General features: G+C 43.0%; 1 protein-coding gene across 1 annotated transcript in view; it reads right to left on the bottom strand.

Annotated features, from left to right (window-relative positions):
* PNISR (PNN interacting serine and arginine rich protein) overlaps positions 1-26862 on the bottom strand; it is a 163034-nt gene that overhangs the window by 106911 nt on the left and 29261 nt on the right. Inside the window, exon 2 of the mRNA XM_033936988.1 lies at positions 16826-16936. Coding sequence (XP_033792879.1) covers positions 16826-16913 — 88 coding nt within the window. The 5' untranslated portion in view covers positions 16914-16936. The remainder of the gene's footprint in view (positions 1-16825; positions 16937-26862) is intronic.

Raw genomic sequence — 26862 nt, 5'->3', positions numbered from 1 at the left:
TCGACACCTATATTTGATTACTGTAATTCTCTTTACTTGGGCCTGCCAAAGTACATGATTCAAGCATTACAGTTGGTTCAAAATGCGGCAGCTCGCATGATTGTGGGAGCATCCAAGTTTGACCACATTACAACTATCTTGTGTTATCTTCATTGGCTGTCTATTGGTTATCACATACAGTTTAAAACAGTTTGTGTACTCTTTAAGCTGTTGAAGGACAAATGCCCAACTCTACTTAGCTCTCTTCTACAGATATATCATCCTCGTCACACTTTATGATCTGATGATAAGATCAGTCTTGAGGTTCCATCTATTAAAACAGATAAAGTTGGTTGGCATTTGGCATGCTTTATTAACTGTGCAGCGTAACATTGTGGAATACATTACTATTGGATGTAAAGAATGCTACCAGTTCACTTCAGTTCAGGAAATTGGTCAAAACTTTGCTTTTCCAGAAATGTTTTGCTAAAAGATTGAGTAGGAATTATTTAAGTTAATCTTTTTTAGTGTGTTGTGTATGTTTTAGTAAATGACCGAGTTATGAAGAATATTATTTTGTTATAATTTATGAAATGATTTGTTTTTATGTTTTATTTTGAGGTTTGTGACATTGTTTTAATTATGTATATTTGACTGTAACTCGCTCAGCATTGTTGGATGGTTAAAAGTAATAAATATTTTAAATAAATAAATTCAATGCCAAGATGATCTAGACCTCAATGCATGACAATGATAATGAGTGCGTGATCTGGTACCTGAAGGCCTCGTAGAGCGATATTTAGGCTGGGACAGTACAAATGGAGTCGAACCATGAGTTTGGGCTGCTTACGCTTGTAGCATGATAGCAAATTCCTTTTGTAGTAGCTCTTTTATTTGGTCCTGGATGGACTTCACTGGTACTGTGGATGTCATTACATTACATTAGTGATTTCTATTCCGCTTGTGCCTTGCGGTTCTAAGCGGATTACATTAGAAGATGGCTGGACATTTCCAGGCGATGACAATACAATTATTTGTATAACTTTACAAACTTTGCAAACCTAACTTTACTTAACTTTTCGTACATAACTTTACATAACTTTACGTACATAACTTTACATAACTTTACGTGGAGTTACTTTGTGTTACTTTACATTATCCTTACCGTGCTTGCATAACTTGCATTAAGTTTACATAATTTATCTTACATAATTTATCTTACATAACTTTACAAGACTTTACGTAGAGTTATTTTACCTTATTATTCCAGTACATTGCATAACTTTACGTGGAGTTACTTTGTGTTACTTTACATTATCCTTACCGTGCTTGCATAACTTGCATTAAGTTTACATAATTTATCTTACATAATTTATCTTACATAACTTTACAAGACTTTACGTAGAGTTATTTTATGTTATTTTACCTTATTATTCCAGTACATTGCATAACTTACATTACATGATATTACAAAGCATAACCTTATGTTATATTACAACGCATAACCTTATGTTACTTTACATAATATTACAACGCATAATCTTATGTTACCAAAAAATCGTCTGTTCCTAGGTTGCTATATCTGATTTTTTCGGTATTTGGGGAGACTGTGTTTCTAGATATGAATTGGCTTTACGCCCGATGCAGCTAGATTAGATGTTGCCTATGGGGACGAAGTTGCAGTTGGTTGTGAGTTGCAGTAGGTTATGAAGGGAGAAAAGATGATGGTAGATTATAATATTGGGATGTGTTTTTTGAATAGTATGGTTTTTATATCTTTTCGAAACGCTTTGTAGTCCGTAGTTGTGGTCAGCAGCTTGGATATGGTGGGGTCAATTTTCGCGGCCTGTGTAGCAAGTAGGTTGTCATATAGCTTTTTGCGTTTTGTGCCTTTGAGTGAGGGGTAGGTGAATGGAGTCTGGGTTCTCCTTACTCTAGTTGAGAGGTTTCGGGTTAGGCGGCTGTTTAGGTAGAGAGGTGCTGTTCCGTTTAGTGCTTTGAATAATAAACAGTATAGTTTGAATTGAGTTCTTGCTTGTATCGGTAGCCAGTGTGAGTCGAGATAGGCATTAGTGATGTGATCGTATTTTCCTAGCGAGTAGATAAGTCTGAGTGCTGTGTTCTGTACTGAAGGTGCTATAGGGTGTCTAGGCATTAGTGACCTCGATGAGGAGGCACACTCTGAGGGGACATCAGCTGTTACGGATGAAGTGCGTGGTTGTTTGCTTCAATTTTTAACATGTGTCAACTGACTCGATGTTTGTGATGACGCTGAAGTAAGAACATAAGAAGTTGCCTCCACTGGGTCAGACCAGAGGTCCATCCCGCCCAGCGGTCCGCTCCCGCGGTGGCCCATCAGGTCCGCGACCTGTGAAGTGGTTTCTGACCACTTCTATAACCTACCTCAAGTTCTATCTGTACCCCTCTATCCCCTAATCCTCCAGGAACCTATCCAAACCTTCCTTGAATCCCTGTACAGAGTTCTGGTTTATCACCTCCTCTGGAAGCTTGTTCCATGTATCCACCACCCTCTGGGTAAAAAAGAACTTCCTAGCATTTGTTCTAAACCTGTCCCCTTTCAATTTCTCCGAGTGACCCCTAGTGCTTGTGGCTCCCCACAGTTTGAAGAATCTGTCCTTATTCACTTTCTCTATGCCCTTTAGGATTTTGAAGGTTTCTATCATGTCCCCTCTAAGTCTCCTCTTCTCCAGGGAGAACAGCCCCAGCATTTTTAACCTGTCAGCATATGAGAAATTTTCCATACCTTTTATCAGTTTAGTCGCCCTCCTCTGCACTCCCTCGAGTACCGCCATGTCCTTCTTGAGGTACGGCGACCAGTATTGAACACAGTACTCCAGGTGCGGGCGCACCATTGCGCGATACAGCGGCATGATGACTTCCTTCGTCCTGGTTGTGATACCCTTTTTGATGATGCCCAGCATTCTGTTTGCTTTCTTTGAGGCTGTTGCACATTGCGCCAATGGTTTCAGTGATGTGTCGACCATCACCCTCAGGTCCCTTTCAAGTTTACTCACCCCTAGCAGTGTTACCCCCATTTTGTAGCTGAACATCGGGTTCTTTTTCCCTACATGCATGACTTTGCATTTCTCTATGTTAAAACTCATTTGCCACTTTTTTGCCCAGTCTTCCAGTCTCGTTAGGTCCCTTTGCAGGGCTTCACAGTCTTCCGTGTTTCTAACCCTGCTGCAGAGTTTGGTGTTATCAGCAAATTTGATAACCTCACATTTTGTCCCTGTCTCCAGATCGTTAATAAATATATTGAACAATAGAGGTCCTTCGGGAAGGTAAAGTATGGCTATGCTTCTTAGACTGTTTTGAACATGATTTCGGTGGTGGCACTGAAGAAGCCGTCGAGTGAGGTACCAATGCCGTTGTCGACTTTGATTAGTACTTTTCCGTGTCTGACGCGGTAGACACTGTGTCAATGTTCCCAATATCTTGAGCAGCTTTTCTTGCTTAAGAAGTTGAGCCTTCAAAGATCTTTTTTGAAATTTTGAGCAGCAAGAGTCCACTGGTGTTCAGGACCAAGGCACTTGAAGACACCGATTGTGTGAATCAGTGGCTGATTTGGTCTTGTTAAACAGAGTACATTTCTTGAAGCCGCTAGGAGGATTTGACATTGAGAGAAAAACCACCGCTGAGAGGTCGAAGGACTCAATTGTGCCGAGGATAGTGTTAAGCTGTAGCTGAAAAAGGCTTGACACTACCGGCCTGAAATCAGGCTAAGGAAGGGCCGAAGGCTTGAAAAACAAAACACAAAAACCCACCCCATGAAATAAATATAAAATAAGGAAAGGAAAGGAAGAGGAAAACTGAAGAAAAAAATTGAACTCAGGAAGGCACAAAATTTAAGTTTAGGCACTTTGGAATGACTCCAAAGAAACATGACTTCATAGCTCCGTAGATAACTAAGGACTGATGGTCCTGCAAGCTGACATTGGGTGGGAAGGCACTGGTGCGCATGCATGTTACTGGTTGTCTCAAGAATTTTTAAGAAGTTTAAAGTGACAGTACACTTTTGCACTGTCTGTACCAGGGCTCCAAGGATTGTGTCACCTACGTGAGAATATACTGCCTGTTTATCCTGGGATATGTTCACCACAGCTAAAAGGTATCCACACTCTTGCAATCCCACAAGTTGAAAAGCCTTTTCATTTTTACGCCTCAGATACAAACTCATATTATAAACCCTCCAAGCACATAAAAACTACTGTACCTGATTGTACACTGCTTCAATAGCTTTTGGACTTGTAGGCAGTACGTAAACAAAAATAAAAATATAGTGATGTGGCCCAGGGAAAATACTGGAAGAATGACTGAATAAAATAAAAAGTAGGCACCACCCGGTGCAAAAATAACTTTGGATGTAAATGGAGTACTAATTTATAGTAACAAAATCTGGCATAAGATAATGCTCTAGGACCTGGAGTTCAGCTCTGTAGGCTGACGTCAATGTCTCCAAAAATGTGATCTTCAGAGACTAGCATGCACAAGGACCTCATCAGTTGCTTGAGATGTCCTATGATATTACAGTTCAATCTTTTCAAATCATCTAGAGCAGTATGTCAAACTCGTGGCCCACAGGCCGCATGCGGCCCAGAACAAACATTTTTGCAGCCCAACCAATGTAATCCAATCAGTCATAACTAGAGTTGTGAAATTTCTCACGCAATCCATTGGTGCCAAACGCCTATCTAAGCCAGTCGAAAACAACGATACAATTTACGAATATAACTAGTTGCTTATTCTTATTAAGTACTACGATGTGGACACCTTTGGTACCCGAGACAAGTTTGCGCCGCTAGTCATAATGCACCATTCTCCCCCTAATACTAGCAGTGAATCAGATGGAAAAATTATGTTCTTACCTGTTAATTTTCTTTCCTTTAGATGCAGCAGATGAATCCAGAGACCAAAGGGACAGCACACATCTACCAGCAGGTGGAGGATGGGGCTCTGGATTCATCTGCTGCATCTAAAGGAAAGAAAATTAACAGGTAAGAACATAATTTTTCCTTCCTTAGCAACAGCAGCAGAAGAATCCAGAGACCAATGGGATGTAGCAAAGTAATCCTCAATCTGGGTGGGAAGCAAACGCCGCCTCTGCAACAACCGAAGCACTAAAAGCATCCACCGCATGCACCCCCAACATCCAACTGGTAATGCTGAGATACAGCACTCTCGGAAGACCAAATAGCTGCGAGACAAAACTCCTCCAAGGAAAAAACCTCTGGACCGAGTCCAAGAAGTAGCCATTGCTCTGGTGGAATGGGATTAGATGATTTCCTGAAAGAAAAGGGGATTGAAGGGTATAGTTAGAGGGTTACCATACAGGATATTAAATGATTAGGGAATAGAATGTTTTAGGTATAAGATCACTTACAGGTCATGGACCTGGGGGGGGCCGCCGCATGAGCGGACTGCTGGGCATGATGGACCCATGGTGTGACTCGGCAAAGGCTATGCTTATGTTCTTTCGCCAACCGCTTCCATGCCATCAAGCAAGCGTAAATAATGTCCTCCTGCACCCATCAAGCGATGGAGGCTTTGGACGCCGCCATATGTTTGAGGCGTCTCTTGAAGAATACAAAAAGGCGATCTAAACAACTAAAAGTCGTTAGAAACCTAGCTCGTGGAGAACGCTACGCACTTTTAAAAAAATGCAGTGAATAAAAGCACGGCTCCCCATTTCTCCTCCAAGGAAGAAGAAAGGAAAAGTGAGAGTATCATAAAAGAAAGGATGACACCTCTTTAGAAAGAAATTGTGGTACCGTCCGAACTGACACCCCAGATTTTGTAAATCAGAAATAGGAACCCCCATCGAACAAGGCCTACAACTCAGAAAACCACCAAGCTGAAGCCATGGCCACAAGAAACCCTGTGTTCAACGGCACAGCCCTTTAGAGTCTCAAAAGACAAGGATGAAATGAAGCATTCGGTAAACTGCGAAGAAGTACCTTAAGACTGTACTCCGGACATGGCTTTCTAAGAGGTTTACGAATATACCGTACTCCGCTTAGGAATTGAACTACATGAAGCTGAGAAGTAAGCGAAGAGCAATATACCTAGCCCTTGTAACAAGCTAAGAATGGCACTTGTAGCTGAAGGGAATTGAACGCTAAGTCCTTGGCAATACACTTGTGCCAAAAAAGAACTCTGGAAGGGTGTAAATGTTAAGAAGTACCCAAAAAAGGAAAAACCTCCAAAAGGAAGCAAAAGCCACAGGTGAAGACGTCTGTATCGCATGGATAAGAGAAGAAACAACCTGCTTCGCATAACCCTTACACGTCAGCCATGATTCTGCCCCAATCCTGAAACAGCTAAGTAACGTGGAAGCTATGGATTTGCAAGCAGCAGGGAATGAACCAGAACCTAGTGTAGAACTTTTCAAAAACTAGGTTGTAATACCAAAGTAGTTGATCGGACCCTAGGTGAGCAAATCCGGAGATACCAGGAAACTCAACAGTCCGGCTGTTGAAAGACTCATCAGATCCGCATAGCAAGGATGGTGCAGCCAAACCAGAGATTCTACAAATACTGTGCCCTGAAAGCGAGCTTCAGATGGCAAATCCAAGCCATCATCAGCCAGGGGAACACACTGAAAAAAGAGAAACCAGAGGCGAGAAAGAAGCCACTGTCACCTCCTCTGACTCCAACTCCCTGTGCCCACCGAAGAAGCTAGGAAGCTTAGAATTTCGAGACGAGGCCATGAGGTCTAGTTCCAGGAGATCTCACTTCCATAAAAAGAGCTTTAACGCCTGAGACAAAATTCTCAATAACCAGGATGTGAAAGATTTCACTATTACTAACATTTACACTTTCTAGAGCGTACACAGCGCTGTACACTGTAACATACAATAAATGGACCATGCTCAGATTATCCAAACTTTCCCTGACTCATAAAATGATCTGCCAACAGAAGAGGAAGATGAGGGTCCACCCATTGAAGTAGAACCACAACTTTACCCGCCAACTGAGTACATCACCTACTGCCCAGGCTGTAGAGAAATACCCCCATCATAATACTGACTGAAAAGACCTTCAGCATCATTCCGTAAGAATGGTCTGAAGCTCCAGAAAGGTAGCCTGACCATGCTCCAGAGTAGAAGAATGAACAAGTACTGAGTCGCCTCTTAAGACCAGACTCCTGGAGCTGAGGATGGAAGGCACTGTGTCCCCCAACCCAACAGCACGGGATGTTTGGTGACCATGAGCTAGTCCAGCAAAGACCGAGGCATGCCTTTGAAAAGAGAAATCTCGCTGAGCCACCAAATCATACAGAGTGATGCTTGAAGAGCCTACCAAATAATTGGAGCCCTGAGTTACCGGGAACCACCGGAACAAAAGCGACCGCTGTAGCGTTATAATGGGAAAGCAAGCCGAAGTTCCCAGTGGAGTCAGCACCATGGATCCTAGAACCTGTACAGAATCCCATACTCTTGGTCATGATGACTGAAGAAGAATGCAAACCTGATACTGTGAACCATCGCCCTAGTCTCTGGGAAGAAATACATTTCTCTCCTATATGAATAAAAACATCTCCCCGATATACCTATAAATAGTACAGGAGAAAAGAGCGCTGTGCAAATTCGAAGATTCACTTCCAAAGAAACCACCCTTTTCTTGTCAGTCAAATGGCCCGACTGGAAGACGTCCAAATCAAGCCGTCAGTCAAGAAGAAAGTAGGTGAATCGCCTGGTAGTGCCAAATCGGTACCACTACCCACATTTTCTAAAATGTTCGTGAAAGCTTGGGTAGACGAAATGGCATGTGTCAAAACTGAAAGCGCTGCTCCAAGAGAGTCAAGCAAACCTAGTGCCAATTCGGAGTCCATAGTGAAAATGTAAATATTTTTCCAGTTTTTCTGCAGAAATGTGCAACCCTGAGAAACTAATTCAGCAGAATGGGATCCAGCCTGCCCAATGCCCCCGTCTTGGGCACCAAGAAGTAAGTGGAACAACGTCCCTTAGTTCCTGAAGAACTACAAGAAATGCCCTGAGGACCAGTAACATTTAAAAGGGAAACACAAAACATAGAGACTCCAAGAACGAACCGGAAACCTGAGAAGGATGCAAAGTTGCAAGCATCCTGAAAAATGTTCACAGCCCCCTGACCTAACACTATAGCATCTTCTCCCTCATAAGAAAGCCTGAAGAGTCATTGGAAGAAGTCAAGATCCCCTCAGAATGAAGTGCAGAAGGTCAGGGAATGGCAGGATGTGAACTGTAGGATCTGTAATAAGAAAGAAACTCTCCTAGGAAAAATCAAAGTTCACAATGTAAAGAGGATGATACTGGAACCATGAAAACAGTACTAACTCCATGCAACGTGAGCGAAATACGTATGTCCTTTAAAGTGAATACGTACTAGACGCAATCATGCTGCATCTACTTCCCCATTGAAAACAACAGCATCCTAACAGGTATCAGACAAAGCTCACATTGCTAATGAGAGCTTCAGGGATGAGACTAACAGCCACATAGCACGTGCTTCTCCACAGGTTTGACAGAATAGGTAACTGGCTCCTGGTTAGAAGGAGCTGTACAGTCCTTCCTGTCTGGTCGGGGGTCTGTCTAGCATGTGCCTTGAGAAAATGGTGACAGGAGAAACCAGCGTGATAAGCATGGAAATCTGAAGTCCAGGCCCCCTCAGAAAGAGAGTCTGGGCAGCAGGAAGATGCGAAGTGTCATTATGTCCATAGAGACAGCCCGAACTTGGAAACTGTTTGTACTACCTTTAGGCATATATATCCTATACCACTACCAAACACATGCAGCGCAGCACAGAGGCCCAAATAAGAAGGAGTTACCAACAGACAAAGGCTCAATCTGCAGGGACCCCAATAGAGACAATGAGATACCCGTGTGAAATACAGGGCACTATCATACTGCTGATCTCACTGTGCCGTGATTTGACGTATGTTGACCCAGTCCGGAGACAAACAGAGACTGGGTGACCTAGCACAGGTCAGAGTCTCTCTGGTAACCCCCCTTGAGAGCTAATCCCAGAGTCCAATTAAACTAGCAGCTTCCTTCAAGTGAATACAGCAGGAACACAGACATAGACATATAAATCTGCCCAAGCTTGTCCCAAAGCTGGTGAAACACATACAACTTGTCAGAACCGGAAAGGAGAGAAGCCGCGGCATACCCTGACCAAAGTCAGCTGGAAATAAACTACCGGAACGCTGCAGCTCTCCCGCCATCACTGGAGACCCAAGTGCGCACCTGATTCTCGCCAACACGTGGCTGCTGCATCAACGCTCCTAGTAACATAGTCGGATTCAAGCCCCGCAAAATTTAGCCTGCCGCGGCATGCATAGAAAGAAAATCAGACTCGGGGAATAACTAGAACGACAGTGCGGTGCTTCTCATAGTGCTGGAAAAAACATGTCCCATCTCATGCACGCTGCTTTAAACCGGCACCTGCACAATCAGCTGCACATGGCCGCGACAAACACCGACGAAAGAAAGCCTCGGAATAAACAGGACTACTACTGCTGCACTGAAATCCAATAAGGAGAACAAGTGCGAGCATGAAATCGCACCACTACTGCCACGCTGTAACCAACAAGGAAACCAAGCACGTGCATGCAAAGGGCGGGAAAGTCCCGGCTCCCTCAACGGATTTCTAGTCATAAAACTTAGCCTCAATAAAATATCCATTCCTTAAACGTACGTTGACCGAACCCACAGTACTAAGACTCCCAAACAGAACCTGAAGTTCAAACAACAGTAAAAAAACACATACATACATACTTGTTTTTAGGGCCGGTTGAAGCCAGTAAGAGCTGGTTGTGCAGTACTAACAGGGCAGAATGTAGCAACTGTGGTCTCTTTTTTTTTTTTAAACAGAGACGGGAAAGAAGAAAAAAAAATAAAAATCGAGATCCAGTCAGACCTTCTAGCAATGAAGGGAGGGTGAGGCAGGGACCTGGGGGGGCCCAGGTGTAACCCCCTAAAGCCGGCACCGTTCAGCCGGTCACCCCTGTCTCACTGAAGAGAAACCTCAACAGGAGAATAAAATTGCCATCTCACTGAAGAGAAACCTCAACAGGAGAAAATAATTTTTCAGTCACAGTCAGAATTCAGGAACTAGTTGAATAGCGACCATCACCTGCTGGGAGATAGATCATACTGAAGATACAGGAGGAGTGCCAGCCAATAGGACCACCTTTTGATCAGTTTCTCTATCTCCGCCTGCTGGTAGATGTGAGCTATCCCATTGGTCTCTGGATTCATCTGCTGCTGTTGCTAAGGAAGATAGTAATATCTACCACGCCATTAGTCTTGCTTGTTGCGCCTAACAGGAAATATTTTGCCTTCGGGGTACAATAAAAATACGAGTATTGGTTTATTTACGTTACACTTATTAAAATTGTGCTATTTTGTGTCTAGTAAGTTAATATTTAAGCAAAGATACTGATTTGTATTGAAGCGTTTAATTTTTTTTGTGTTAATGATTACTTATTTATTTCAGCTCTTTGTATTCAGTATATCTATTGAAACCAAGTGGTGGTAAAACTAAACGAAAAATTGCTGATGAACATTGAAATTTCCAAGAAAAGTGGGAATTGAAGTATTTTTGCTGAAGTAATAGATAAAATAATTTGCTTGATATGTAATATTGCTATTAGTGTGCCAAAGTTATATAACATTAAACGACACTATGAACAGCATAAATCAAAATATGACAATTACAAAGGATTAATGAGACAAGAAAAGGTGAAAGAGCTCAAGTTGGGACTGAAAAAACAATCGTTCATGTTTACTAAAGTATCATAAGAAAGTGAAGTGGCTGTGCATGCAAGCTACGCCTTGTCGGAGTTGATAGCTAAACACTCGAAACCTTTTACCGAAGGTGAATAGATTAAGGAATGTGTAATTAAAGCTGCAGAAATTGTTTGTCCTGGAAATGTGAAGTTTTTTCAAACAATTTCTTTATCTCGAAATAGTTGCAGAAAGAATTACTGATTTGGCTGGCAATTTAAGTGATCAGATCAAAGCAAAATCATCTAGTTTTGAAGCTTTTTCCATTGCCCGTGATGAGAGTACGGACATTGGGGGTGTAGCTCAATTAGTTGTGCTTCTTTGTGCTTGTGACAAGAATTTCAACATTTTTGAGGAATTATTGGAACTAGCACCAATGCGTGGCACTACAATGGGACAAGATATATTTAACTATGTTTATGAACTTCTGCAAAAATACAATTTACCTCTGTCAAAACTAACTTCTGTAGCTACAGATGGAGCTCCTTCAATGGCCGGAAGAATCAACGGTTTTGTGTCATTATTTTGTGGAATTACTGCGAAAAAAGCAAAGTGAAACTTGTGACAGATCCAAGATTCATCATACGTACTGCATTATACATCAAGAAGTATTATGTACAAAGGTAATAAACATGGAAAATGTGTTGACATTTGTCAAAAATATTATCAATTTCATAAGATCTCGAGGCTTAAATCAGTGACAATTCTCTGCTTTCTTAAAGGAATTAGAAAGCAAATTTTCCGGTTTGTCCTACTTTACCGAGGTACGTTGGCTATCCCGCTCCAAGGTCCCTAAACAATTCTGGGACTTGAAAGAAGAAATATGTCAGTTTTTAATAACTAAAAATCAAGACACAAGGTTGTTTCTGATCCAGTATGGTTACAAGATTTATCCTTCATGGTTGATATAACAAAACACCTAAACAATTTAAATATAAAACAGCAAGGAAAGATCAGATCATTACAAACATGTGTGATCAAGTTAAAGCATTCCAATGTAAGGTAGTTCTTCGGGAAAAAGCAGTTGAAAAATGAAGATTTAATGCACTTTCCCCAATATGCAACATAAACAAATCAAGTGTAGGTGAAATTGCATCGTATCAAAAATATGCAAAAAAAATTTTTAAGCCGTTTGAAACAAGATTTGCAGATTTTAAATCTTTGGAAGATAAGTTATTTTGTTTTCTTCGATTTTCTCAATAAATATAGAATCAGTACCTACTCATATAGAAATGGAAGTAATTGAGATCCAGTGTGAAGTTGACTTGCTTGAATTTTACAAATATTTGTCAGCCAGGTTTAAAAATACTTGAAAATTTGCATATGAAATTATTTCCATGTTTGGAAGTACTTATCGGTGCGAGCAGTTATTTACACTTATGAAAGGAAATAAGTCTCCTATCAGATCCAGAATTACCAACATTCACATTGGGTCAGTTTTAAAAGTAATCACTGCGGACAAGATTTCCCCTGAAATAGGAAAAATAATAGCAGAGAAGAGATGCCAAGTGCCAGGAAGAAAACATTCATTTTATCGTTGTTCTTGTTCTTTTTTTATACTGTACTTTTCGAAATAAACCTATGTCTCTATGAAAAATAACATTTTGCAACCCACATAAACTTAAACCTTGTTTATTTGGCCTGTGTCAGCCTTTGAGTTTGACATGCTTGATCTACAGGTTCTAAAGAAAATAAGTTGTCTTTTACATGACTGTGATAATTATGGTTTAAAATTCAACTTGCCAACTAAACATAGCACAATGGATTTTTCTATGGGTGAAAGCATGCCATTGTGGAACCCAACTTGATAGGAGGGCTTCAGTATTGATTGAAGCCTAGTGAGAAGTAGAGGCCATTTCGTGAGCCCATGCAGGAAACCACATCTCCATCAGTGGAGAATCAGGGACTGGAAACTAGTTTGATCTTAAGGGTAAGTCTTAACAAATATTAACTCCTGCAGAGAACCAGACATGAATTTGGAATCCACAAAAAAAACTGGCACAGGGTCTACCATACAACACAGTTTGGGAAAAAAAAGGCTAAAGTTAATAGTGTAGCTATTGCACAGATTTCTAAAAGTCACATTGAAGACTCAACTCAACCATTAGAGACAGACATGGTATTGTCTATGCCTGGAAGGCATCTCTCACCTCTAAAAGCAGCCATTTCAGAAAAACAAGAGTAGCTTCAAAGTCTAAGCTTAAGATTCACAGACAACTCTGTCTCCTTGCTCAAGCATTCTGAACTCGGAGTCAAATGGGGGAGTGAAGATAAAGGTAAGATGGATGACACAGTGTATCTAGGCTTTCAGAAAGTTTTCAAATAAATTCCCCAAGGGACATAATGCAATGTTCTTTTCTGGATTAGGAACTGATTATTGGACAGAAAATAGAGGGTAGGGTTAAATGGCCATTTTTCCTCAATATAGAAGGGCGAATATTGGAGTACTCCAGGGATCTGTACTGGGACCGGTACTATTTAATAAATTTAAAAATGATTTGAAAATCGGAATGAGATGATTAATTTTGCAGACAACACAAAACTATGTCATTAAAACACATGCGGACTGTGAAAATGGCAGGAAGACCTTAGAAGATTGGAAGAGCGAGCATCCAAACAGATGACATTTAATGTGGACATATGTAATGTAATGCACACTGGGAAAGGTGCTAGGGTCTACCTTAGGAATTCCTATGTTCCCCCTAAGCTGAGCACATGAGCAATCGCTCATACATTCTAGGAGTGTCGCTCACAGATTCTGAATGGTCACTCATAAAAATACTTGCAAATTAGGAAAACTTTTGTTTTTTTAGAACTTGTTTCACACACAAAAAATGTTGTTAGTACTTGTCACTCACATGGAGGGAACATTGGTTAGAACTAGAGAATGACACAGGGACAAATTTTCCCCCAGCCCCGCGGGAACTCATTTTCCCATCCCAAATTCTTTTCCTGTCCCTACCCCCCATTCCTGCAAGCTCTGTCTTCATCTGCACAAGCCTCAATTTTAAAATCATAATTGTCTGAGCTTGAGCAGTTATGGCAGAGCTTATAGGAATGGGGCAGGGACAGCAACAAAACTCGCAGGGAAGGACAGGGAAATTTAGTTTCTGTGGGGATGAAGAAAATTTTGTCCCCTTGTCATTCTCTAGTTAGCGCCCAAGAAAAAGATTTAGGTGTTGTCAGACAATACACTGAAACCTTCTGCCCAATATGCAGCGGTGGCTAGGATGCTAGGAATTATTAGGAAAGAGATTGTAAATAAGACTAAGAAAATGACAATGCTTCTGTATCGCTCCATTCTGGTCACCGTATCTCAAAAATATAGCAGAATCAACCTCACGTATGAAGAAAGGCTAAAGAGGTTAGGGCTTGGAAAAGATACAGAAGAGATATATAACTGAAGTTTACAAAATCCTGAGTGGAATAGAACGAGTATAAGTGAATCGTTTTTTTTACTCTATCAAAAATTACAAAGACTAAGGGATGCTCAATGAAGTTACTTGGAAATGCCTTTAAAACCAATAGGAGGAAATATTTTTTTACTGAAAGAATAATTAAGCTCTGGAACTTGTTGCCAGAGGATGTGGTAACAGAGGCTAATGTAGCTGGGTTTAAAAAGGTTGACAAGTTCCTAGAAGAAAGTCTATAGTCTACTATTGAGATAGACATGGGAGAAGCCACTGCTTGTCCTGGGAGAACAGTTTGGAATGTTGCTACTATTTGGATTTCTGCCAGGTACTTATAACCTGAATTGGTCACTGTGGAAACTATTTATTGGTCTGACCCAGTATTACTATTCTTATGTTCTCTCATTCTTGGGTGTTTTCTTAGATCAAGAAGCCAAAGAGATTGTGCACCTCTGCAGGACAACCCTGCTATTAACTGTCTGCAAGCCAAGTTTTCAAAGTCAGCCTAATCCTAATGCTGCTTCAGGCTGCAGATCTACATCATCTGCTGGAGCTGAGGCAGCATCAGCTCCCCTATAAGAAGACTGAAGTCAGCTTTAAGTTGTTTTTCTCTGGCTCTATCTGCTTGCTGAAGGTCATAACCCACTTATTTGGACTGGTTTAGTATTATCAACAAGAAAGAGGAATTTAGACAGTGAGCATGAAACAATGACAAACTGAAGAAAGTGAAAAGTCCTTTTCCAGAAATCTCTGGAGCAACTCATCCAGTTTAGCACCGAGCATAATTATGGTCCATGTCTACAACACTGAACTGAGTTTCAGGAAAAAGCAGGAGTACAGGTAGGTTCATGAGGTGACAGAAAAAAAGGACATGCAAAGATGCTGGTCTCATGGTCTCAACTACCGTATTTCCCCCATGTATAGGCCGCGGCCTATACATAGATTTTACTAACATGAGTACTGGGTGCAGCTTCCTTATATGGGGCAGCCTATCTAAAGACATCCCCTCCTGTAAATCATCCCCCATACCTTTTTAAATAGCTCCCTCACCGGATAGCTGCCTCCTCCAATGTCATGGCCAGCGGTGCAGGGCAGGAGCTATCTTTTTAGCATCCAGCCTGGCCCCGCTCCGCTTCCTGAATGGCTGCTGTCAGTTCTCATGGGACTTGCAAGAACTGATGGCAGCTATTCAGGAAACGGCATGGGGCCAGGCTGGATGCTGAAAAGATCGCTCCTGCCCTGTACCGCTGGCTGCGACATTGGAGGAGGCAGCTAGCAGCCATCCGGTGAGGGAGCTATTTACCGGCAAGGGAGCTATTTAAAAAGCTACGGGGGGACTCCAGTAATGCCGCAGCTTATCTAATGGGGCAGCTTATCTAAGAGTTTTAAAACAAAAATCAGCATTTTCTGCGGCCTATACATGGGGAATTACGGTACTCTGTCAAGCAGTAGTACCCACAGGGAGTATGACATAAGGCAGCATTTCTCAACTTTTTCAAGCCAAGTACTCCCTAAGTTTCAACTGAGTACACCTGAGCTCCATTCTGCTCTGGCACATGTACACTCCAAAAACTGCAATATTTAAATCACAAAACAGAAAATAAAATTACTTCTTCTATCTTTGGTGTATTGCCATTTTATTGCTCAAACCATGTTAATCCCAATATCTGGTTTCTGCTTTCCTCTGTCTTCTCTTAACTCGACAGTATCCTCTCCATTTGACATTTTTTTCCTTTCCATTATTTCCCTTGTTTCCTTGTCTTTCCACATGCTCATCTATCATCAGCTCACCTCTCTCTCACCCCTCCCCATCTATCATGCCATCACTCATCCCCTCCTTCCATCAAACATTATTAGCCTGTCTCTCTCGCCCCTCATCTAACCTCAGTCCACCTCTCTCTTCCCCTCCCTCCATCAAGCATCAGCCTCTCTCTTTCTCTCTTACTTTTCCAGCCATTCAGAATCACCTCTATCTTTCTCCCCTCTTGCTCACAATTCTTACAGCCTTCCTTGCTCAGCAGCAGGCTAGCAGTGGTATCAGCAAGAAAATCAATGTGAAAACACATGGGACCATTTTGCCGAGTACCCAACTACCAGCTCTTCCAGTCACACCCTTCAGATAAAGGAAGTTTCATCAGAGGAGGGCAAAACAGGTAGAGCTAGTAGCGCATTGCACAGGGAAATTGGTCCCACATTTCTTCATGTTGTTTCTGCTGCTGTCACTGACCTGGGAGAGCAGTGGGAGACAGAGGGGAAGGTCACAGTTCAGGCTGGAAAGGCTTGGCTCCCCCAAGCCTCTCGTGATAACAAATTGAAGGAACAAGGTATACAGAGTGACCTGCAGTAACAGAAAACCAACACTTAACACTGGCTGATATTCCATCTTGCCAGGTACCACGTACCCCCTCTACTGATATCTCATATACCCTAGTACTGCGGGTTGGAAACCAATGACAAAGCACCATACACCTAACTACTTTATTGGTAATTATGTTAGAAATTTTATTTTTGCTAGGTCAAAATGGTAATAAACCCTTTTGACTTTCCAAAAATAGATAGTGTTATGATACACTATGCTATTTACAAGGATGCCAGACTAGCTTGATTCAAATTTGTCCAGAAATGTACTGTTATTTATATACTTACTTGGATCTTGTTGATGCTGGAATGACTGCATCCACTGCTGCTGGTTTAAAGGCCATTGCTGCCAAGGCTGTCCACCTTGATCCCACATCTCTCCTTCAGTCTCAGAACCTACTTTATATTTGACCAGAAATTACTATTAATTTTTGAACTATACAATTCCTGTAAGGTAGAAGAACATATTTCTGAATTTATTATACAACTGCCCTTCAATTGCAGTTTTTCTATTTCAAAGTTGCAGAGTGCTGCATCTAGGTTAAGTGATATAAGACTGAATGGAGGATTTGCTTCAGCACAGTTTTCCAGTTTTTTTGCCCATAAAGTTAATAGATTTGAGACAGCATCCTAAAAAGTCTGACAAATAAAAGTTCTCCTCAGTCTTTACATGCTGGGTACAACTTTGTTTTGAGGGGAAAGGGAGGCAGTTTGGCAAATTTAAAACCTCTTCCTAACGTAAACTGCTTTGAAGTTCTATAACATGATCACTGAAGGCTTCTTTACTATTTAAATAAATGGCAACAATAATTCCATTCTATGATGTATTAATGAGGCAAAGAACTCCCCACTCCCAATATACTCATCATTTCACTTTCAAGACTACAAGCATTGTTCCTACATAGATCAAAATATAAGTCACACAGCACCATTTTACTGTGGGTATAAATATACACTACCTTTCTGGCAAACTATTCAAGTGTGACATAATTTGCAGAAGAACTTTTAAAACCTAAGTAAGGGCTGATTCAACTGTTGCCTAGTGAACCAGTCATTGTGCTCTGTTTGCCATGAAGGAGACTTAAGGCTCCTTTTACTAAGGTGCACTAGCGTTTTTAGCACGCGCTGAAGATTAGCATGTGCTAAACCCCGTGCTATGCGGAAAATACTAACGCCAGCTCTATGGAGGCATTAGCGTGTAGCGTGCGCAGCAATGTTGCACACGCTAAAACTGCTAGCGCAGCTTAGTAAAAGGAGCCCTTAGGTTTGATTCCTGAGACAGGATTCTGCTCCGCAGATCGTAATATAAGGAATGTCAGAGTTAGCATTTACACTACAGTATAAATCACCAGTGAAAAGGACTTTTAATAATTTTCAACAACAAATACCTAAAGACCAGACTATGGTCCACATTAGCTGGGATCCAAAATAACTGTAGTTTATGATCCCTGGCCAAGGTTTGTTGCTGTGATAGCTAGGCCAGATTGAGATAGGAATGTAAAAATAGGGCAAAATACCTGGATATGTGCAAATGAAGGCTAGGATACAAAAAAAATGTCAAACTGAGTTGAAAGGCTAAACGAAAAGGAAAGCTGCCAGGCAAAACAAATAAAGGAAACAATTCCAAAGTTTTGCCTGCTAGCATCCTTATGTATGTAGAAGTTGTGAGCTAAAGAATTTGCTAATCAATCCAATTGACTTTTTCAGTCGTTTCCAGTATATCTCTCTTTCACACAGGAGGTTATCTAGCAGTATGCCTGATAAAGGTTGCATCGACAATGTTAAATTACACAAGAAAGAGAAAACATGAAGCAGTTGGCAACTAGGTGTTTATACAAAAATAAAAAACAATTGTTTGTTACAGCATTTTTGTGAAATGTTCAAGATTTTCAGTGGTACAGTGGGTTATTTTAAGAGTAATTGTTTTTATGATTTTGCTATGTGATATTTCTAAGTTTTTATGTTTGAACTCTGTAAACCGCCTAGTTGTAGACGGTATATACATTTTTACAATAAATAAATAAATACCAGCAAGGTAGCTGTTATTTGTTCACTAATCTTGCCATGCATGGCACAAGTGCCACACTTAAGTTTAGATAAAGAAAGTTATAACAAAACACTGGTTTATCATGTTAGCTCTTCCACAGTAACAGAAAGTAACATCATGTTTCATACCTGATAATGTTCGCTCCTTTAGTCACAGATGAATCCAGACTAGTGGGCTGTGTCCATCCACCAGCAGGCAGAGAGAGAGAGCACAAAGTTGATTGAGCTCTGCCATATATTGGATAATATGTTCACTTGTAATCCAGTATTTCTTGCAACAAGCAACAAGTAGGCACAAAATACGCTCCCAACAGAGCTCCCTCCTCACAGCTGCTGAATCCACCTTGAGGTTGGCCAGAGGGCCAAGTCCTATGAAACAAAGGCAACAGAGAAAGTAATGAAAAAAGGCAACAGAAAAGGGAGAGGCTCTGGATTCATCTGCTGTGACTAAAGGAATGAACATTATCAGGTATGAAACAATGTTATTTTCCTTGTCATCAGCAGCAGATGAATGGGATGTAGCAAAGCAGTCCTAAGGAAGGTGGGACAGAAACCAGTAGATGGATAAAAGCACTGAGGAGCCCCTTCCCGAAAAGGGATGAATAATCTGTCACATCTGATTCAGAGAAGCCTGTAAATAGCCAACCCTGCCATCCGCAAGGGAGTAAAGCCTCCCCTAGGAAGTGGCAAGCAGTGAAGCCCAGGTTCCAAGAAAGCGGCACCTCCCAGCTGCGAAGGGCAGTGCAGTTGAAACCCCCAATCATAAGCAGGGACACCCCACTAGAGGAGAAGCTGCTTGATCATCCTGGGAAACCCTCATAGCAGTCTCTCAAAGCCACATGGCCAAACAGAAAGCCTAAGTTGCACCCCAGACAGGCAGCTGAAAGCCACTCCATAGAACCAGAGATGGAATAGCGACCAGCAGGCCACTGACGTCGCTCTTTACAGCTAAAAGGTGGAGCAGTGACAGACAGGCAACCAAATTCGTTCTGGATATCCAGAGATGGAGCAGCACTAGACCGGCTGCTGAAGCATCTCGCTGAACAGCCAGAGGTGGAGCAGCACTAGACCGGCTGCAGAAGCATCTTGCTGAACAGCCAGAGATGGAGCAAGGTGAAACAGGGAGCCTAAGTTGTCCTGTCGAGCCAGAGATGGAGCAGTGTGAAACGGGTAGGATAAGATATTCTGACCAGCCAAAGATGGAACAGTGTCAAACAAGTAGCCGAAGCCGCTTTGATGGAACAACTCCAGACAGGCAGCCTAAGCAACTCTTTCCTTAGCAACAGCAGCAGATGAATCCAGAGACCAATGAGATAGCACAAATCTACCAGCAGGCGGAGATAGAGAAACTGATTAACAGGTGGTCTTATTGGCTTGCACTCCTCCTGTATCTCCAGTATGCTCTATCTCCCAGCAGGTGATGGTCACTATTCGAATAGCTCCTGGATTCTGGCTGTGACTAGAACTTTATTTTCTCCTGTTGAGGACTGCCATTCTGTTTCTCCTCAGTGGCAATGCTATTTCTCCTGTTGAGATTTTCTCTTCAGTGAGACAGGGGTGTCCGGCTGAAAGGTGCCAGCTTTAGGGGTTACACCTGCCCCCCCCCCCCCCAGATCCCTGCCTCATCCTCCCTCCATTGCTAGAGTCTGACTGGGTCACGATACATTAAAAGCACCATAGCACAAACATAGCCACCGTGCTACATATGCAAGCAGCTGGAATCGTGCTCCAGCCACAAGGATAGATTTGCATCTCAACACAGCTGAACACGCGTCACACATCCAGTCAGTGCACCTATGCAGTACACACGCAGGTTTAGCTGCACTACTACTTCTAGCAAAGGAGCCTTAGAACCCAGGTAGTTGGAGTTACGCTGTACCTCAGATGTTAGAGAAAAAAAACACATGCTGCCGGAGATGTGCCCTCCCTGGAGCTGCATTACCCATGCAATCAAAGATGCATGGTACATGCTGCAGCACAAAGGCCACAGGTGTGGCACTCAACATAGAGCCAAACACATCTGCCTATGGAGCAGCCCCCTTACAACAGGAACTGCACTATACCTCCAGATAGTATAAAACAGGCAGAAGGTGCCCTAGTGTGCATCCAAACATGGAGGTGCCCCATGCAAGTACTAGATAGGACTTTCTCATGTGAGAAATGGAGAACCATGGAAGAAGTTGTGACCAGACCACACAATATACCCCTTCCACAGCCGACACCGAGCCATAGACGGCGCTAGGCTGAAAGAGAGGATTACTCCCCTTCCAGACCACAGAGCAGAACCAAATAGGCAGGAGGTGCAAGAAGTTGGATCAACTGACAGGAGATGTCTCGCTCTATATCCATATCTCCAAATGGAACCAATATGAATGGGAGGTGAGCCCCATACAAGGTATAGGTGCCACACACTTCCATCCAGAATCAGTCAGAACAACCAGGGCGCCAAAGATGCCACCACATGAGGCAAAGCTGGTCCACAAGGAGCTGGAAAACAAAAATGCAGCTGGAGGAACTTCCAATAGAGCAGGCTGTGGGAACAGGAATGACAGAAGTGACTATAACAGCTGATATACTACTGGATTAACCCCAGCTAGGAACCCTCTAGGAAGCTTCAACATTGAAATACTGCAGCAGCCAATAATAGACAGTCAACTTCATAGTCCCTGAACAAAAAGGTCTCCGTGACTCACACCACAACATGGGTGGACAATTCAGAAGCCTCCCCCCCCCTCCAAAGTTCCAGAAGTTGGAGGGGAACAAGGAGAAAAGGAGGCCTGTGAAATGGAGAAAGGAAGGGAAGGCCACCAACCCCAAGTCAGGGCGACACTAATGGAAACTCAATAAGAGAATGTACCTGAAGGACAAGCAAGAACAAAGGCCTCAGCAGAATCCTGCCAAATGTCTGACGAAGCTACTGAAGATGACCACACCAGAACAGGTCAGGCAAGAAAAATGAGAAAGAATCACATTGAGAATCTGGGGCTGCCCGCACCGAAAAGAGGCCCACCACGGGAGAATGTGTCCACAATGGGCCAAGGAGGAATCTCCCAGGCACCTGCTCAAGCCGATGGAAGAAACTATCTAGAAGAAAACCCCAAGAATAGAGGAAACGGACACAAGCACAACAGCGGAGCCACAGTCTGGCACCTGGGAGCAGAATTCTCTAGGCTAGGGACCAACCAATCTTGGGATGACTAGCACAGAAGGGTGTAGGAGCAGGAGGGCAAGGCAGTCCAGGAAGGAGATACAAAGGGCCCGAAGAAGAACCAGGAACTGGACCTACCTTTCTGGGAAATCCAGGAAGTGAGAAAACCCACCACAGGACACCCAGAAGCTTAACTAGGCTGATGCTCCGCAGCTAACTCCCTGGAGCTGGACTATTCGGTTCTCGGAAACTCTGACCTTGGGACAGGGAAGCGGCTCAGTAATAGTTCCTGCCAAATTCAAATCTGACGGTTTCCGCTGAAAATACACTCCTTATGCTGTGGGGGGAAAAAAGAGGCCTGGGGCAGATCTACGAAACAGGACCTCCCCCCACCCCACCACCAAAAGGCCTAAATGCAGACCGGCAGGCAGAGCAAGAGAAGCGATCCGTTGAACGGCGAACCACTACACAAAACACCCCCAATGCTATTGGGGAACAGAGGTCCAGGGCCAGTAGTGTGCTTCACGGCAACAGATACTCCATTGCAGGCCGAGAGAGAGAGAGAGATAGCAAGAGGAGTTCTACCAAAGGGTAGACTGCTGGTCAGTCAAACTGAAATGCAGCATGCACTGCAACATAAGAATAGCCTTACTGGGTCAGACAAATAGTCCATCTAGTCCAGTAACCTGCCTTCATGGAGGCCAATCCAAGTCACAAGTATCTGGCAAAAACCCAAATAGTAGCAGCATTCCATGCCACCAATCCAGGGCAAGCAGTGGCTTCCCCCATGTCTGTTTCAACAGCAGACCACAGACTTTTCCTCTAGACGAAGTGTAAAAGAGCAACACTCCAATTTGGATTGAAGCTGCATAAGGCACCACGGAGGAGCCATTGCGCACTCCCACTACGAATAAGACTTCCTGCCTAAAAGTCTGGCTGCTACCTCGACCTTAATGGAAATCACCATGGAGCTGCTGCATACCCTGCAGGTACCACACAGGCCGGACAAAGAGAAAGGCCCCTAGCAGCAAGGAAAGGCATACCAAAGAACCCATACTCACGAATAGAAGTTGAAGCATTCGCTGACAAGTGACCGCTCTTACTAGCGAATGCATTCTCTCTGGGTTTGCTAGGCTGTTATCTCTGGGTTTTGGGTGGGTTTTTTTTTTTTTTGGGAAGAATGGAGTAGAGTGTAGGGCAAATATCCTCTGGGGCTACAGGGAATGAGTAGAGAACTGGCACCACCAACTGTATCAATAGGCACCCAGGAAGCCTAATCCCCACGCTCAACTGAGTTAGCCGAGCTACAACAGGAGCTTAGACGAGCTACTACAGACAGGCCCTACAACAGAACAGATGCATCCAGGAGCAGGAGAGAGACAATCCATCATTGCCCGGTGGGAGAAAGAATACTGGATTACTAGTGAGCATACCTCCAATATATGGCAGAGCTCAACTTTGTGCTCTCAATCTCTGCCTGCTGGTAGATGGACACAACCCACTCATCTGTATTCATCTGCTGCTGATGACAAGGAAACATTTTTGACATGTACTTTTAACAATTCTGAAACACAAATATGCCAATTTTTAGATAAAAAGCTTTCATTTACCAAGCATTCTCTCAAAAATGCCTTTCCCCCAAGCCTTTTTTGTAGGTATATGAATGTTTACTCTGTTTTTATTATTAATTTCTGTTTTGGGTTTCATCCTATAATGCATTCTCACCCTCCCAAGGTGTATCTTTTCCCCATAAAACAAACCACACTGTATATCCAACTTCCACACTGGTTTCCATATAAGAATATTCAAAGGGGGATAAACACTTTGGCACCACTGTACTAGCACTGCAAATGCAGTTCAATAAAACCTAAGCAGCAACATTTTAACCAAAGGTCGGAAAAAATGTATTGCTTTCAAAATCTATCACTTTGAAAATATTAAGCAAACTTCACTAAACACAGCCCAGGATTTTTTAATTATAAGCTAGAGAGCACCAAATTCCACTCTAAGGCAAAAAAAACCCCCCCAAAACATATATACAGACACCAAACAACTTTGCACCAGATTCAGACTACTTATGTGAGAACCAAACTACCCAACACAATCACAAGTTTATATACAGACCCTGTCCCCTAGGGCAAGAAGCCAATTCTAAATGAATTGGTGGAGGTAAATGATTGATAGGGTAGGGAGGGGAAAGGGCAGGAGGAAGAACTAGATAAAATTCAATTTGGAGAATCAGGGGGAGGCTATAAGAGTTCAAGTGACCCCCTTGTTATTGTTTTTTTGGAAAGATGTAGGAGGAATATGTGGAAGGAATACTGGAGGGGGGCAGGAAAGAATCTCTCTTCTGATCTGTTTTAAATTTTCTAGCTGTTTTTGCAGAAATTGAACCATGGTGTTGGAGTATAATCTTATACCATCCAGGGTTGCTGATGTATCATTTTGCATATCGTATATAGCACAGTTATTTACTGTAACGGGTGTTATCCAGGGACAGCAGGCAGCCTATTCTCACATATGGGTGACGTCATCGACCGAGCCCGGATGCGGACGCCTCACAAGCAGACTTGCTTGAAGAAACTCGAAGTTTCTAGTTGACCGCACCGCGCGTGCGCGAATGCCTTCCTGCCCAGCGTAGGGCGCGTCTCCTCAGTTCAGATAGCTAGCAGAGAAGCCAACCATGGAAGGTGGTTGGGTTGTGAGAATAGCTGCCTGCCGTCCCTGGATAACACCCGTTTCGGTAAGTAACTGTGCTTTATCCCAGGGACAAGCAGGCAGCCTATTCTCACATATGGGTGATCTCAAAGCTAACCAGAATGGGATGGTGGGACTGTTGGCAATTTAGGAGAATAAATTTTGTAATACTGTTTGGCCAAACTGTCCATCCCGTCTGGAGAAACTATCCAGACAATAGTGAGAAGTGAAGGTATAAACCGAGGACCAAGTAGCAGCTTTACAAATTTCCTCAATAGGAGTAGATCTGAGGAAAGCAATTGAAGCTGCCATTGCTCTAACTTTATGGGCTGTGACTCTACTGTGTAGGGGTAATCCAGCCTGTGCATAGCAGAATGAGATACAAACAGCCATCCAGTTGGAGATGGTACACTTAGAAATAGGATGTCCCAACTTATTTGGATCAAAGGAGACAAAAAGTTGAGGAGCAGTTCTGTGTGGTTTGGTGCGTTTCAAATAGAAGGCCAAAGCATGTTTACAGCCTAGAGTATGAAGAGCTACTTATCCAGGAAGAGAATGAGGCTTTGGAAAAAACACTGGAAGAATAATGGATTGGTTGAGATGAAATTCCGAGACCACTTTAGGGAGGAATTTAGGATGAGTACAAAGAACCACCTTGTCATGATGGAACACCGTGAAAGGTGGATCAGCAACTAAAGCTTGCAGCTCACTGACTCGTCGAGCAGAAGTGAGGGCTATGAGAAACACTACTTTCCAAGTGTGCTACTTCAGATGAGCCTTATCAATTGGTTCAAATGGACGCTTCATCAGTTGAGAAAGGACAACATTTAGGTCCCAAACCACAGGAGATGGTTTGAGAGGAGGTTTGACACTGAAAAGTCCTTTCATGAATCTGGAAACCACCGAATGAGCAGAGAGGGGTTTCCCTTCAATAGACTGATGGAAAGCCGCAATTGCACTGAGATGGACTCGGATAGATGTAGACTTGAGGCCAGAATTGGATAAGTGGAAAAGGCAGTCCAAAACAGAAGATAAGGAGGAATGCTGAGGCTCCTTATGATGAGAAAAACACCACGTAGAAAATTTAGTCCTTTTTTGGTGATAGCATTGTCTATGGTAGGCTTCCTAGAAGCTTCTAAAACATCTCTTACAGATTGAGAAAACTGAAGAGGGGTTATGTTGAGAGGTACCAAGCTGTCAGGTGTAGAGACTGCAGGTTGGGATGAGATCCTTGACTTTGTGTAAGCAGAGAAGGAAAAACTGGTAGAAGGTATGGCTCCCTGCTGCTGAGTTGAAGTAGGAGTAACAAGGTTGTCTCGGCCACCGAGGAGCAATTAGAATCATGGTGGCATGATCGTTCTTCAACTTGACCAGAGTCTTGAGAATGAGAGGAAATGGAGGAAATGCATATAGGAAGAGATTCGTCCATTCCAGAATAAAAGCATCTGCCTCGAGGCGGTGAGGAGAGTATATCCTGGAGCAGAACTGAGGCAGTTTGTAGTTGTGGGGAGCCACAAAGAGGTCTATCTGAGGCATTCAACACTGTGAAAAAATGTGATGAAGAGGCGAGGAATGGAGTGTCAATTCGTGAGGTTGCAGAAGACGACTCAAGTTGTCTGCTAAGCAATTCTTCGCCCCTTTAATGTAGACAGCTTTGAGGAAGGTGTTGTGGCGGACTGCCCAGTCCCAAACCTTCAGATCTTCTTGACAAAGGGAGGCAGATCCCGTCCCTCCCTGTTTGTTGACATAATACATGGCGACTTGGTTGTCCGTCCGAATGAGGACTACTTTGTTGTGAAGATGTTAAAAGCGTTGAGAGCTTTGAGGATCGCTCTGAGTTCCAACAGATTGATATGACACTGACGATCCGTACTGGTCAAGAGGCCTTGAGTACGGAGACCATCGAGATGAGCGCCCCAAGCGTAGGTCGAAGAGTCTGTCGTGAGGACCTTCTGGTGGGGAGGGGGGGGTGGCGTTTGAAAAAGCAAGCCTCTGGAAAGATTGGAAGAGAGCATCCACCAACGGAGAGACTGCTTCAATGAAGGAGTGACTTATGTGTCAAGAAAGTGGATCGCAAACCTGCATCCATTGAGATGCCAGGGCCCACTGAGAAATTCTGAGGTGAAGTCTGCCAAAAGGAGTCACCTGTACTGTGGAGGCCATGTGACCTAGGAGTACCATTATGTGTCTTGCTGAGATGGTAGAGTGAGAAGACACTGTATGAGAGTTGAAGAAGAGCTTCCAGTCGTTGGGGAAGGAATGCTCTGAGTTGGACAGTGTCCAGAACAGCTCCAATGAATTGTAGATTCTGAGAGGGCTGAAGTTGAGATTTGAGAAAGTTGATTTCAAATCCCAAACTTTGTAGAAAGTTGATTTCAAATCCCAAACTTTGTAGAACTAGGTAGTCCGTTGGGTCGCTACAATAACCCCTTGA

This window comes from Geotrypetes seraphini, chromosome 3, assembly GCF_902459505.1.
Source record: "Geotrypetes seraphini chromosome 3, aGeoSer1.1, whole genome shotgun sequence".
Classification (NCBI taxonomy): Eukaryota; Metazoa; Chordata; class Amphibia; order Gymnophiona; family Dermophiidae; genus Geotrypetes; species Geotrypetes seraphini.
Note: the sequence above shows the minus strand (reverse complement) of the source record. Positions and strands in the feature narration are given on the sequence as shown.